This window comes from Poecilia latipinna, unplaced genomic scaffold (genome assembly GCF_001443285.1).
Source record: "Poecilia latipinna isolate Pla-1442-1.1 unplaced genomic scaffold, P_latipinna-1.0 Scaffold985, whole genome shotgun sequence".
In the NCBI taxonomy this organism is placed as follows: domain Eukaryota; kingdom Metazoa; phylum Chordata; class Actinopteri; order Cyprinodontiformes; family Poeciliidae; genus Poecilia; species Poecilia latipinna.
Window position 1 is genome coordinate 24,885 of NW_015113601.1, and position 15,907 is coordinate 40,791.

The 15,907-nt window shown below is 37.6% G+C and overlaps 1 protein-coding gene across 3 annotated transcripts in view; it reads left to right on the plus strand.

The window, feature by feature from the left end:
- The first annotated feature begins 73 nt into the window (after window positions 1–73).
- The window catches only part of akap7 (A-kinase anchoring protein 7), a 53,943-nt gene continuing 38,109 nt past the window's right edge, over window positions 74–15,907 (plus strand). The window contains exons 1-9 of one of the 3 annotated variants that reach the window (XM_015050314.1): window positions 74–717; window positions 801–1,059; window positions 1,341–1,493; window positions 1,626–1,780; window positions 2,186–2,322; window positions 3,827–3,987; window positions 6,759–6,871; window positions 7,431–7,477; window positions 8,312–8,412. In XM_015050314.1, coding sequence (XP_014905800.1) covers window positions 544–717; window positions 801–1,059; window positions 1,341–1,493; window positions 1,626–1,780; window positions 2,186–2,322; window positions 3,827–3,987; window positions 6,759–6,871; window positions 7,431–7,477; window positions 8,312–8,412 — 1,300 coding nt within the window. In that variant the 5' untranslated portion in view covers window positions 74–543. Of the gene's footprint in view, window positions 718–800; window positions 1,060–1,334; window positions 1,494–1,625; window positions 1,781–2,185; window positions 2,323–3,826; window positions 3,988–6,758; window positions 6,872–7,430; window positions 7,478–8,311; window positions 8,413–15,907 lie in introns of all 3 variants that reach the window. The other 2 variants (XM_015050313.1, XM_015050315.1) reach the window with 2 other exon arrangements.

Consider the following 15,907-nt stretch of genomic DNA (forward strand, 5'->3'; position numbering starts at 1 on the left):
GTACCTGACAGCGTCTAGTTGAAATTAGTCAAAATACTGGACATTATTTCGAAGGAACACGCTCTTACTTTGAAGAGATGAATCGGAAGTTGGCAGTGTTTACAAAATGTTTCATCCGGTTTGTGCTATCAGCTAGCACACCTGCTAAAGTTCTGTTATTTTCTCCCTATTCCGGACCATTTTCTACCTAGGTGCAACACCAACATGGCTTCTGTGACATCAGCATGATGTTGAGTTAATTAAAAATGTGACTTTATTTGCAGTAGTTAGAAGCGGAGCTCTTTTCACTGTTAGCTCGTAGCTGTGTAGTAACAACAGATGTTCTGCAGCATTGATTTATTTCAACAGGTGTTAGCTTTAAGAAAGCAACTTTAGTGGGGTGAATTTTCTTTTTGTAAGTATCCTGAACCTGGAACCCGTTTATGTTAGTCTAAATATCATTGGTTTGACGTATCTGGCTACGATGTGTAAACTTAGCTAGAGTTAAATGCCACTCTCTGACTTGTTGGAAAAAAAAAAAAAGAAGAAAACTGTTAGCCTGTCATGATATTCGGCCGTGTGTTGTTGAGCCTCAGTTTGCACAGGTCGAAAAGTGTTTGCTCACAAAGACTGAATATCGTAAAGGAGCTCCGAGTTTGGAAGCTGCTTTCAAATTTTACCAACAGCTGTAGTAAATTGGAAGCTCTTAAAACACCGGTACACAGATTAAGACCTCAGGTAAGAAAACAAGCTTCATCTGCCATCAGATGCGTAAATAAACCTTGATGTATGAATAATTACACCATTTGTCTCTGTTTCAGATTACAGTCCAGTCCTGTGTCTGTTCAGCAGCAGTGAGTGTTATGCAGCCAGCCAGCATCTCGTATGAAGGAGAGGCCAATGCTGTGGCCTCTGGTGGTGAAAATGACGAGGAGGAGGGTTGTACAGGTGGGACTGAAACCTTGGTTGAAGTGGAGGGGAGAATGCAACAAGATAAAATTAGTTTAACCAGTCAAGTTGATGCGATCAGCTTGGAGGTCCATGGAAGCATCGCAGACGCTGAAACCTCTACAGGGTTAAGTAAGTGAAAGCATACAGGGCTCAAATCATAACAACGTGGTTTGTTATCGTGTTGTGGCTGAGCTCTCTGGTCGGGTGGTTTAACTCTTTCAGATTTGTGGATGACATAGATTCATTGTATGAAATTATGTATTTTTCCATTTTGTTTTCAATTTAGAACCAGTGTTCTTTTTTTTTTTGTGCTTCCTCTTGTGGTGTGGTCAAGCAAAAATGCAACAATCGTTGTTAAAGGCCACACATTTTTATAACTCATTTTATGTGTTTATTATCTGCAGCTCCAGCAGCGTCAAGTGAAAAAAAATCAAAGAGGAGGATGAGGAGAGAGAGGATAAAGCTGATGAGGAGGAAGCTGAAATCAGCTGAAGCGTCTGCCAGTTTAATGTCGGAGCTTCCGTTTGCTCTGACCAGTCCCACTACATGGAAAGAGCTTGGCTGTATGTGCACCTTAGCTTTTCTTCAACTGTGTCAGTTTGACTAACATTGACCTGGCTGAATTAAAACCTGCTGGCCCGCTGTCTGCTTTCAGTTTCATGTAACTTATCTCCTCATATGTGTCCCCGCATAAGTTCCCACACCAGAGACATCCGAGAAGAAGAGGAAGAGAAAAAGAGGAGACATAGGGGGCAGAGTGGACAGCGAGGAGGATGGTGACCAGAAGAAAAAAAAGAAAGAGAGCCAAAGACCAAACTACTTTGTCTCCATACCTATTACAAACGCTGAGGTAGGAAAACCTGACATAGGCGCTAATCTCCCTATATTTTTGTGTTTGTCTGCAACACTTAGGTGTACACTTAAAAAAAAACTTGTTTAAGTAGAAAAATCCACCCTGTCTTTTTTTATGCCTATAAAGATTATTCTCTTTTCCTGAGTAGTTTGTATCTAGTATTTGAACTGAAACATACCTGTGTTGTGACCACAAACGAGAACTCAATTGAAATAATTGTGTATTTTGCTTGAATTAAAATGTTACATTTCGCAGCTCTCTCATTTGTTTCCTACACCATCCTCTCTCTTATTGTTCATAATAAAGTGGATATTTAATTTCCAGGAGTAAACTTTGTGTTTGTCAGAGTAAATCGACGTCTTTCTGTTGCCAGTAACTGAAAGCAAATGTTTCCAACGGCAGATAAAGTCACTTGTGAAAGAGGTGCAAGAGGCCGTGCTTCGGCAGGAGCCCCGACTTGCCAAAGCCATGATCCCAGTCCCGACCCTTCACATCACACTACTGGTCACTCATCTGGCCAGTGAGGAGCAAATAGAGCTGTGAGTAAGAAATGATTAGAAATTTGAACGCAAAACATTGAGAAAATAGTTTTTTTTACCATTCTGGAGTGAATTAATTGATAATGTTGATCAAATAGAAACAAAAACAAGCTTTTCTGACATCAGGAATATTCACTCTTGATTTTTCTCTCTCAGTTTCCTCCAGTGCAGCAGGGCTGCTTACCCAATTAAAGAGAAATTCAGATGATGTTTAGAGATGATTTAATACCCAGGGATTATGTGAAGCCACAGCAGAGACCAGGGGAAATATTAACCAAATGCAGGGATTGTGTCCTTTTTTTATATAAAAGAACACACGCACGTCTAATAACATATTCTACCCTGAAATTGAATCAAACAGAGACCCATCAAATTATTTTAAGCCAACATGTATGTCTGTGTAGTATGTGCAGTATTGTGTTGAGGTTCTTTTTAATTGAGTGGTTTTGCCGTTTTTTTCATTCTGAATGCAAGTCGGCCATTTAAGTATTCCAGTAGTTATTGGTAAAATGCTGTGATATCAAAAAAGTATGGAATTTTGTTTTATGATTATCTAGGTATAGATAAGATTAAAAAAAAAGAAAGAGAATAGAGGATGGATAAATATTTGACTTTCTTACATTTTTCCATCTTTCATATTTATTTATTTTTTTAATTGGTGTTTTGACATTGATTTATGGTAATCAGACTCACTTTGTCTTTGATTTGCCAAATCACACCTTGATTTTGACATTTTACCCTCCAGTATTTTGCACTAACTGATTGAATACTCAAAAAATTCAAATTGGGCCATTACTTTAAATTCAGCTTCAACTGGATCAAGTGGTTCTTAAATAAGGTGTAAACTACCAGCAAAACCCCCCAAACCTTTGGTTTTAGGAACTTTTGGAGACGACATGAACACAGCTAAGTTCATATTTATTTATTTGATAACATACAAAAATTTGGGTTAAATGAAAATTACGTTTAATGTCTAGTTAAAGGTAGCTATTTTTAATCTGTCAAACAAGCATCATTGAAACGTATTCCAATTTACTGAATAGAACTCTACATGATACCTTTGAACTGTTTTGACCAAATGAAATGTAAACATATTAATAGTCATGCTGCTGTTGCACAGTAATCATCTGTTAAGTATTTACTTTCAGTGCACATTCTTTGGCACATTTATTATCAAAATATTTCAATTAGAAATATTCAATAAACTGCATAAACTTAAATGCGGCTAAAATGCTACCAGTTTTGTACTGATGTGGGAAGTAAAAGCTGCCCTGTTATTATAAAAATGAGCAGCTCAGATTGAAGCTGATCCATCTCAGTGTGTTTCCACAGCATGTCATGCAGAGATACATATTCAAAATCTGCATGAGGAAGACTCTGAGTTTAATAACTTATGTTATTACGTAACACGGCAGGGAGAGAGGGGGGGGGGATTAGGCGGCGACCTGCTCTGTGTGTACTGATGTGGGTGTTATTATCATTATTATTATTATTTATTTCTCAGTGCGGCTGCCGTGCTGGCGCAGGCCGAGCCGTCAGTGGCCGAGCTGCTGGGGGGGCGGGACCTGGTGCTGCCCTTCTCGGGAATCCGTCATTTCAGGAAGGAGGTGGTGTTTGTTGGGCTGGACGGCGGAGAACACAGACCCACACTGGACAGCCTCGCAGGTCAGAGTCTGTTATCAGCGCTTCTACGTAGCAGTCAGACAAGTGTGAAGGTTGCTAATTAGGAATTATGTCTTTATTATTATTGAGCGTGCTTCATTAAGCCTTAATGTGATAGGTTTTGCTTGTGGTACTCTCTGGAGGGATGCCTGAAGGCAGGCTTGCTTCTGCATCTGTTTGTTGTCTTTGTTAATAATTTAAACTTTATTGCAGCTGGATGATCTTTCTCATAAGCTAACTGTGTGACAGACATATTTAGGTGGCTTGAGGTAAATTTTGCATTTTGGGATGCAAAAGGTAAAATCTGAACTTGATCACCTGGGAACAAAGTCAGAGCTTTCACACACCTCACTAATTACATCTAGTCATAGAATGAGCAGTTCGGTGTGTTTTTCATTGTGTTTAAAGCTGTGCGTTTCTATCTTTGCATATATATGTCAAGGATTTGTTTGAATGTGTGATTTGGATGTGTGCCTCATATGGTGGTTGAAATGCTAAGCCAACATTCCTAAGAGGATTCCCGTCATGCTCACCAGCTAAAACAAGATTGATCTCTAAATTCAAAACTGCACTCTTCAGTTTATTTAGAAATATGGATTGTTTTCAAGCAGTAGAAACGTGGACAAGTATGACACACAATAAGGAAGCTTAACAAGTTTGCCATTCTTGAGATATTATATTATATTATTATTATTATTATTATTATTATTATTATTATTATTATTATTATTATTATACATTTTCCTTTTTTTGTCCAGTTTCAAAAATGTCTTATTTAGAGTGGTCCAGGTATTTTTCAGCTTCACATTCAGGATATTTACTTCTCATATTTGGGCAAATGCTACTAATATTCTCGTAAATGCCACTTTAAAAAAAAAAAAAATCAAAGATTCAGTAGTCGTAATTATGTTTTTATGAAATAGGAACAAATTTTTGAACTTTTTTTACATAACGATACAATGATCACAGATGAATGGTTTCCATGGAGAGAGTTAATCTGGACCATCCACCATGAATGGGGTCGCTTTGAGAGTCTCACTGTATGATACTCTGCAGTACAAATTCAGTCTTACTGTATTAAAGCATAAATCTAATACAGTATAAATCAGATAGATTAGCTTAACTACCTGATTTAAAAGAAAATGTACGGCTTGATTTAATTACTTGCCTACTGTTGCTAAAATAGTGTGACACATTGAATACTGCAGTTAGCCCTTTTCTTTAAGATTTGCTTTTTTGATTTAGATTCACTAACAAATAGAAATTATTCAGATCATAAACGTAATCTCAATTCTCTAGTAATGTATGTAAATTACTGTATGATTGGATTAAATTGATTTTGTTTCTGGAAAGTGCTTGAGACCACATGTTTTGGAAATTGGTGCTCTATAAATAAACTGAATTGAAGTTGTTGCTTTCAGGCGTGCAGAATATTTCCCCCTTTTTTTCCATTCTCCTCTTCATAGATAAAGACGAGCATATTACGCTATTATTAGCTAGCCTGCACTCTGCTGCTTAACAGACATGCTGTGTCGAGCTTCCCTGCTGTAGTTTTAAAACCCGGTTCTTTCGCAGGTACACTGGATGTTTCTTTACTTCCAGCTCTATGCACATCCGTGTTTTTGAAGAGCACTAACGGTCCGAACTGCCGGATTTGTCTTTTGTTGGAAGCAGCTGAACATTTTTAGTTTTTTTTTTTTTTAATCCTGCTGAGCAGCAACAGGTTTGTGAAGGTGGTGCTGTGTTGCATTAGCCTCATTACAGTCAGAGAAAAATAGTCACTCTTTTCTCTGCCCTTTTAATGAAAAAATATGTTAAACAGTGGGAGATGTAAAATTGTCGTGGTTTCGAAACCATAATTAAAAAAAAAATTATAATAGCTTGATACCAGTAACGAGAGCCTGCCTGCCTTCCATACAAATCTACTCTGCATCAGCACTTTCTGCATTTTTCCTCTCTGGCGTGTTACCTTTCTAAATCAGGTACTAATTATTTTAGACTATTTGTCCAAATGCATTTGGTTAGTTATGAGCTGTAACTTCTTCCTGCAATTCTTTTTGAAAATTTTACAAAGACGTCGTATCACTAAAATGACTTTTTGTCAAATGCTTTGAGCGCAGCATAAACATTCCTCGTGTGATACAATTGGTTATGCTAACTACGACCAAAGGTTGAGGCTCTGAAGTCTTTGTATTCCTTGTGAGGTCCTGCACGCAGGAGCATTTTACACCAGTTAGATCTTAGCATCATGCATATAAGGTAAAACATGGTTGATAGAAGAAGAGAGGCTGGTATTTTTGTTTTTAATCTCGAACTGAATTTCCATGTAGCAGCTGGAACAAATGAAGGATAAGACAGCAAGTTAGAGCCTCTTGTCATCCTGTCTGCTCTCTCCACCGCTGCTATTGATTATATACTAACCTTTCTCTCCCTGCAGAGTTTCTCTTCTAAAAATACCTCTCTAGCTTTCCACTAAACCTCATCAGCTGGTGGGTGTTTGTTTTCTGCATGTGTTTATCTGTCTTTGCAGCCTATTTGTTTACGAGTTGTTGTTGTTGTTTTTTTTATCTTTTGTGTGATTTGCCTACAATGCAGTGTTTTTCATTACCTGTGAACTAACATTGTTCCCCTTTTGATATTGGCAATAAAGCTATTGTGTTAATTGTTTTTACTTTACTTTCCGGTTGTGATTATTGTTGTGTTTTTATTATAATTTTGCAGCAAAGTCTGAATGGGGGGGGAAATAAAACGCATATCTTTCACGTGTGTTGCAGAGTTGGTGCGCAGGCGTTTCGAGGAGCAAGGTCTCCTGCAGGGAGACTGCCGTGACTTCGAGCCCCATCTCACCGTCATGAAGCTGTCAAGAGCGTCAAAACTCCGATTTCAGGCATGAACCTGCAACGAACACTATACAGAAAATACAACAAAATTGTATTTGTTTTCTCCCATGAAGCCCAGTTTTTCTTCTTTTTTATTGTTTGCTAAAAAAAAACAAAAACGACTCACTTATAAACTTTTAAATAAATCTTTTTACATTCCTTTCAGATGTTTGCGAAATGTTTATCTTGCATAACTTTTCTTCTTGTTACACCTAACAATTATAAGTTCATGTGAATATAGATTTGTTTCGTCATTTTCATCTCGGATAAATGCAGGGAATACAGAAGAAGAACATCACAATATGTGACGTTATGTAAATACCATGCACAGTAATGGGAATCTGACAGAAGTAGAAGAAGCAAAAAGAAATGTCTGTTAGAATAGAAGTGTCACAGGAAGGACTGCATCTATTTTTTTTTTTTTTATCCTGTTGACATTTGATGGAAGCTCTTCCTGTCTGGCGCCTACCAGACAATGTCACTGTTGTGTTACCAAGAGGATGTAAGTGTCATAAAACGGATGATTTATTCACTAAGAACTATTTTTGTTTTCTTATCTCCAACCAGGGAATAAAACGAGTGGAGCCAGGCCTTTACTCCGACTACACAGACAAGTAAGTACGCCTTTCGTCTGCAAGCAGCCCATACCAAAGCAGTGGGGTGCATAGATTTTGTTTGATGGGATTTTGTGGGTATTAACACTGGCTCATTAGATGGCAGTAATTTATGCTGTGTGAGACTGGTTTAGATAATTTGAAAAATATGTTTTGCTGCTTTTTATGAATAATACATTGGTGTAACAACAAATCAATTATCAAGGCCCAACTTCATGCCGGATTAAGAAGATCGCAAGGTGTCCTGGACTCTAACATCCCTGCAATCTCTGTTGGATTTTGGCAAATCTAGAAAAACAAATTCCAGTAGGAAGTTAATCCAGTTCGCAGTCTGAAGTTGTCTTTGCAATTATGTAAATGTATTATTTATTCAATGAGCAGCCAATCACACATGTTCCTTCTCTTTCATCAGCTTTGTTAAAGAGGATGCCAGAATTTATTTAGACAGTTACATTATACCTTTGAAACTGCAGACAGGAAACCTGTTTCCTGTCAACCAGTGGCCAGTCTACATGCGCAATTTGGAGTAGTTTGTGCTTCTGGGGGTCACAACCACAGGGAGATCAGCTCACACCGATCTCCTTGTACGAGAGGCCTGATTATAGCTGGACGTGTTCTGGAGGACTTCTCCAAGTTCCTACAGAGGATCCACGTTTTGGATGATTTGTGTTGTTATGGTGAAATCTTAATCTTGTGTGAGGGTGGGCCCTTAAATGGTATCAAATGTATTAAAGCTGCAAACCAAATCTAATCACCTCTGTGTCACTTGTTTTTGGTGCTGATTGCTTTAAGATGGCTGTAAACACTGATGTGCAATCTTTCTTTAACGCTCAGATTTTTTGGAAACCAGACAGTGGAGCGTTTGGATTTGTGTTCCATGTTAAAAAAGAAGCAGCAAGACGGATATTACCACACCGAGACCTCACTACAACTAGGTAAGTGTGAGTCTCCGGTTCTTTATACATCCACCAGAGGGTGCCGTCACTTTGCATATAGGATTGTGAATTTCCTTGTCCATGTAGGTTTTAATATCAACGGGTAAAATCGTCTCACAGCACCCTGTTTTCGGATTTAATTGCCTCCATTTGGGTCTCTTTCATTGAAGCTGAGCCGTCGTCCGTATTTGTTATTCGTTACAACACGTGAAGCTTGGACTCATTTATGTTGCAGAGGGTCGGTAAACCTGGAGGTTGTTTTGTTCCTCACGGTCGCCAGGTGACCGTTTGATTGGGAGAGTTTTCATAGAGTCATGCTTTTTAAACACCGTTTAAGCTCACATGGGCATCAAAGGTTCGACGTAAGACAAACTGGCATAATGGAGCGCGGTGGGGTTACTCTGGAGCTCATTTCCATTTCAGACTCTGCTTCCCAGTTGCTCATTACCGCCCTGCCAGCGCTGTGTAGCAAACCCCGGTCATGTTGTAAAATACAAGCGCCAGGGCTAATGAAAGTAGTACAGAAGGTGTGCGAGTTACAGCTGTGGTGCTTTAGGAAATAAAGTCGTTTTTTAGTAGGTTCAACATGTGTTTATGTAGATTTTGAAGCAGTGTGTTGATGTATTAGATGTAGCCGGAAGTCTCAGTGACTCACTGAGCAGCTTGTTAATGAATTTCAGTTTTATCAACTCATTACATAATGGGTACAAGACATTTGTCCGTCCATATGCGTTCGTGTAAGTAGGTCCTAAAGTTTGATTGGGTGTAATTTGTTGCTAAAGCATGCAGCCATAATTCACAGTTGGACCATATGCTTTTTTTTTCCCCAATAAATGTGAGTCTTAATAAAAGTGAATATTGCAAAAACACTCAGAAAGTGATTGCGGGATATGGTAAAGATTAAATACAGCAGATTGATGTATTTGAACAATTTAAATCTCTCAGTTTTTTGCTGCTTGATGCAAATAAGTTTTTGGGAGAAATTGAATATCACACAAATCTTAAAATTTGTGTGATTTTAAGATTTACACAGCTGATCCTCTCTGAGAAATCAGAGAGTATCAACCCTCTGAAATATGTTCATGTAGGATACAGTAATGATCACTGAGCAGCCGTCCTGCTCTCATTATTCTCCTTACCCTAAGAGAATAACAAGCTTCTCACTTTGTATTTGGTTCTGGAGTTGCTTAATACAAGCAATGCAACAGTTGTAGCCCTTATCGTGGATACATCCATGTGGGGTGGCTTCTGTAATGGGTTTATTCATGGATGCAGTTATCCCTCTTGGAACAACGCGTTTTCCTTCCACCAAACTTTCTAGTAACATTCTTGGATGCAACTTATTTAGCGATTTCATCTCCTTCCATCCATTCTCAGACTTTTTGCTGGTACCATATGTAGGGCCTTCATGCTGTACCTGCATTTGCCTTAAATTAATAATGAATGCTGATATTTTGTCATTCTAAATGACTGAAATTATGAAAAGGTTTTACATTTTTACCTGAAAAATGTGGAGGTATCCTAAAGCCAGCAGTCCTCTGAATTTTGAAAGTGGTTTTCGGTAAAATTTTCAATAAAATCATTTTCAAAATTTTATTAAAATGTTCTTTTCATTTTTTATTGTATTATTCTAATTTCTAAATTAAGCTTTACTTATAATCTGAATTACAGAAATAAATGAACAGTTTCATGATGTGCTAATCAGATTAAATTAACCAGTTATTACATGTCCAATAATAATAATAAATAATAGTCACAGGTCACTTACCAGCATCATTACAGCTGTCATTTTTCCCTGCTGTTGAAACACAGTTACACAGTGCTGTCCCTCCCCCACCTGTTTCTGTACACTTCCAGTGTTTCTCCTGTTTTTTTTTTTGTTTTTTTTTTTGTGCAATAAAGACGAATTTGACTGTAGAAAAATCCTGAAGGCAGCTGCAGTGTGGGAACTCGATGAGCGCCATCCATCACTCTTATTAAAATAAAACCGGTTTGAAACTACAGTAAGCAATTTCATTATGCAGCTGACTGCAGCCTGACTAATTAAGCAACTAATATCAGCTTCATAACTCATTAGTGTTATCATCATCATCATCATATCTTTATTCCAGACACAAAAAAGGTCCAAAGTAAAAGGGTAAAACAAACGAATAAAAAATTATATTCTCCACACTAAACAAGTGCAAATTACTAATAAGTTTAACAAGAGCTTTAGCTTCTGTTAATTATGCTTACCAGTAGGTAAAGGTAATCAACATGTTATTTATTTCCTGCAGCAGCATAAATAACCATTGCTTTTCTCCTTAGAATAAAATAAAATAAAATGGATCATAATTTAGTTAAACCATTAACACGCAATTTAAGCCTCAACTAAGAAAAACATCTGACTTTTAAATAATAAAATAAAGTGTAGACAATGTAAATTGTCACTTTCATTCGAGCCAACAGGATCAACGTGTTATTCACACTGACTATCACAGGTTGACAAAGAGTAGCAAAACGGCGCTTCCTTTATCCCACTGTCAAGTTTACTAATAGCTGTGGGTGCGGGGGTGTGTGAGTGACGGAGAGCTGTCAGTTTCAGTAGAAGTGGGCTGCCACGGTGTTTCGTGGATCACTGGATTTCACAGGAGAGTGGCAGTGTGTGTGTGTGTGCGCGTGGGGAGTGAGAAACGGAGCAGAGGGATGTTTACCTCACACATCCCTTCATCAAAAGGAAGCTTGTGTTTTTGCGAAGAGCTTCCCCAAAACAAGACATGCATATTTAAAGCTGAACATCATCTGGGGTGTTTCGCAGCAGAGGACGATAAACTGGAGCGTTTACAAACAGAGTGATGATTCTTGCTGGTGGAAGTGAAGGGAATTGCTCAGATAAACATACTTTTTGTGCATTTCTCTTCCCGTCATTGTTCCAGAAGTTATGAAATTAACAATTTAAGGATGCCCAGTCGAATAAAAACCTCATTCTGATCAAGCATGTGGCGACAGTCGAGAGTAAGAACTCTATTTGTAGATAGAAAGTAGGTAGAAAATAAGCCAATTAAAGGAAGAACAACAAGCATAGTGACTTGAAAAAAGTAAACAAATACACAAATAAAGAGTAATTCGAAAGGATCTAATAATTTGACCGAAGTGGGTATTACCCGTTTGTTCCTAATGTTAAAAATAATTAGTAAGATGTAAAACATCAGAATTCATACTTGGCATGCTCCCACGCTCTTTTGTGCTCTTAAGATCTTTTTTGAAAACCCTCCTGAAATGATCAGTGGAAATAATGTTAAATAGGTTTGTGCAATCCTCCCAACAATTAAAAAAAAGAAGCAACTGATGATGCATCTGAATATTATTGCTATTTTTTTAAATGTAGTCTCTGGGCTGTGGAACCCTTGGGTAATATAACAGTGGAAGTCACATAGAGAGAGAACAAATAACAAAAATGCATGCACCCTAGTTGATTTAAATGTCTTGTTTACCCGTTTTTCACTGCAAAAATCTACGACTTTTTTTTTAATTTTGTTGATATATCGCTCTTCACAAAGGATTTCCCTCCTTTAGGCCTCCGTGTGTTTACAGAGGTCTTTTCTTCAAGCTGTTCTGTCACAGCAATGCTGTACATGTACCTGATGATAACCATCAGTGCTACTCCTGACCAGAGCTTTGCAGACCCCTGCTCTGGGCGGAAGCTGAAACCTTTCTTAAGGCGAGTTAATGGAAATCATTTTCTCAGCAGGTGCTGAGGCTTATTCTTGTTGGGATATACCCAGAATCTCCCATGGAATGAGCCTCAACTTGCTCCTATTAAGGGAGCAAGTTGCTTTCCGCCACTTTTATTTGAGATTGTACCATTTGTGTCTGAGTCGGGATAAAGGCGACACATGGTGGTAAAAGAATCCATGTTTTTATTCGCTCAAACAGATATGCACATTTCACATTTAATTATATAAAACAGATGTAATACAACTGAAATGATTGGTGCAGGAGCTTCTACAGGAACGGTTCTTCCATATCCTGATTGAGTTGCTGTGCTGCACCCAACTTTTTAAAAAGAAAAATCTAGGACTATTCGTTTCACTTTTAATTAAAAGCAGCATGAGAACTGAAGTGAAAAAGAAAGCATTCAGCATTCTGAAAGTCCCCTTGGTTTAAAAGAGGCCAGCATTCACAGTTGGGCTTTAAATATCCATAGTCTGAGGCCAAAACACATGATGAGCAGTGTGTGGCATCACTCTCTCCTTGGGAGGGCCTTTGTTCAGCCAACACTCTGTAGTTTCACGGCTGACACAAAAATAATCACGAGGCAACCATAAAAAAAAAAAAATAAATAAATAAAAGTGATTCTTTTATACACAGTTCAACTAATTTACCTAAGAAAGTGCTCATACTGTAAATAGTTTAAAGCAGTGTCTCTCCTCCAGGGCAGCTTCAAGTCAATCTGGCACGAGGCCTGGAAATGAAGAAATGCTTTTCTAAGTTATCATGTTTTTATTTTACTTTTGATTGATGTGTTTCTTCTTTGCTAAATAGACTAGTTTAAATCACACACACACAAAAAAAAACAACGTAATTTGGTTTTATTTTAAGTGAAAAATCCCAATTAGAAAGACTTGGAGCTTTTATTTCTCTCAAAACTAGACTGATCAATGTTAATGACCGATCTTCAGTCTGCTGTGTGTTAGATATTGTTGAAGAGCTTACAAAATGTACTTTCAAGAGTCTGTTTAATTCAAACTGTACATATGCTACTCTAGAAAGGTTTTGGCTAATGTTAGCTGCTTTACTCTCTGTTTTGATGCGACTCATTTAAATTCAAGCCTTTACATCAGACTCGGCATTTCCAGTTCTTTGTGTGTGGGCAAACCTTTCAGAAAAAAGTTGTTCTTCTGCTTCATAAACTTAACGGTTTCGCTTTGAACAATTTAAATTTCAACATCAAGCGTTTCAGCTGCTCCTTGTGGAGCTTTTGCACGTGGCCTATAACACAGTTTTGCGAGATGGCAATATAAAAACAGCTTTTTATAAAACCGGTAGGGCAAACTGCAACCACGCATTTTGCTGGGGTTGAGGCAGACCATAAAATTTAGAATGTCAATCAAGAGACCATCGGATAGCAGACATCCCTTGTTTAGATTAGCTTCAGAGATTAAATTAATGATGTCATACGTTGTTATAGAAACATCACTGAAAGATGGTTTATAAAACAACATGGATGCACTGGTTCTTGACGGCATCAGAGTCCAAAACATCCCTTATATCTAACAGGAAGCCAGTAGGTTTACTAAGGCTTTTAGTGGTGAATCTCAGTGGACGGTGTCCGATTGTGTTTATAGACATGTTAATCCTGTAATCCCGTAAAACATAATCCACAACGGAGTCTGTTATTTACTGTCCAATAGTTCAGGGTTGTATGATGAGAGGGGGGATGCCAGAATATAAGGAGAATACTACAACGACAACTCGAGATTAATTGTTTATAGTAATAAACATTATGTTTGACATGCAGGGATTTGGCATAATTACCTCCAGACCTTTTTTTGTCAGCATCAAACGGTGCATAAAAGGTTTTAAAGCCAGAGCACTCTGAGGAGGAATATTTAAGTTTCTCTCTGTTCTCTTTCTCCACGCTGCTCTGTAGGAATGTGACAGCGACGTGTAAGCTCAGAAACAATTTAAGGCGACTGTGTGTGTGTGTGTGTGTGTGTGTGTGTGTGTGTGTGTGCGTGTGCGTGTGCGTGTGTGTGTGTGTGTGATGAGGAAACCATCAGCATTGTGTCAGCAACAAGACCACTTGTTACGTAAAATGTAAGGAATGTTTAAACAGTTTGATTTTCACTTCGCTGGACAGATCGTCGTTCTTTGTGAAGGAGCGCTTTTTTAAGTGAGGTGAACTTCAGAATATCCAAAGATCGTAGTCTTCTTGACGGCACAGGGTTTGTTTTTTCTTCCAGATGGCCCATGCGACACCCTCAGCTGATCTGTGTGGGTGAGACGGTTTCAGGAAAACGACACGTGTGGCTGCTGGCATTTACAGTATGCAGCGGTCACACTCGCAGCTGCTTATCCAGAAACAACAGAAACTGTATCTGAGCATTAATGCTTACAAACTGCAGCCCACACACTTAGATGCGCGGCATTACAGCTGCAAACGTTTGTTAATGAAGCCACTTCTTTGCTCTGCGGCATTTTAGTATTTAACCAAGACGAGGTTACGCTTGCAAAGGCTGTACTGCTTGATGTATTCTTTTTTTTTTCTCTCTCTCCGTTAAAATCTTTCGCCAGTAGTCATTTTCTGCTCACTGGCCAAAAATCCAGATGAATCACTATAATCATTTGCATGTCAGAGAGCAAATATCCCTCTGGAGACGTACAGAATCTGAAAGAAATCTCACAGGAAAGTGATGACAAAAGACAGTTAAATTTTGCCCCGGGTGTGAAATAATTTAACTGCTTTTGTAAGCGAAGGGCTAGAACTAAAACCGTGTACATTTCTAAGTCATATTGACATTACTTTGGTTACAAACAGATTTTTGCATTGTTGTTTTTTGTTTTGCTTTTTGACTGATTCTAATCAGCTGGAAGGAAAATGAGGTTCAGACTGCGAAACAAATCAATTACCACTGAACCTTTACCCTATTGAAAGTTTTAAGTGTTAATGTGTTAAAGCAAAGGTCACCATCTGAATTTGCTCAAGAGCCAGAATGTGTAATAGGCAGTCGAGGGGCTTTCTTTTAATTATCCATGTTTCTGAAAATAATGAGCGGTTTCAGATTATGAGGCCTAACGCTTCTAATGGGGGATCCTGAATGTGTCTGCAGAGCAGTAGAAAGGCAAAGGTGGATTACTTTCTAACCTTTCATGGGGACACTTGGGAACAAAGGCCTATAATTTGCGCACGCCATTTTAAAAATCTGTAAATTTGCACAATAAACACTTTAACATCTACCATATTACATGGCAGTAGTAGTTCCAGTACTCTTCATGTTTTGCGTTTGACATGAATGTTCATTATTAGTAGGAATTAAAAAACAGCAAAAAGAAAAAATGCACTTCCAAACTCAAAATTTTACCATCACAAATTGATGCGAACCAAATGAATTTTACTATACAGTTTTCAGCTAATAACAAGCAAAAATGAAAAAAATACATAAAATAATTATTATATAATGAAAAATATTTAGGTGTATTCTGTAGTTTACAAAATATTTCTCCAAAAAACAAATCAAGTTGTTAAAAAAGGTTTTTATTTTATTTAGAACAACTGATAAAAATCGTACCCTGCTGTTAATTATTTAATCTACCGAGCTGGACACATTGATTTGTCGTGTTGTATTCTATAACATTTAAGCAGTTGTTTCAAATCTGATTAGTCACTCAGAGACAAAAATTTATATATATATATATATATATATATATATATATATATATATATATATATTTTTTTTTTTTTTTTTTTTTTTTTTTTTTTTTTTTTTTTTTTTTATAAATTTTGTTATACTAT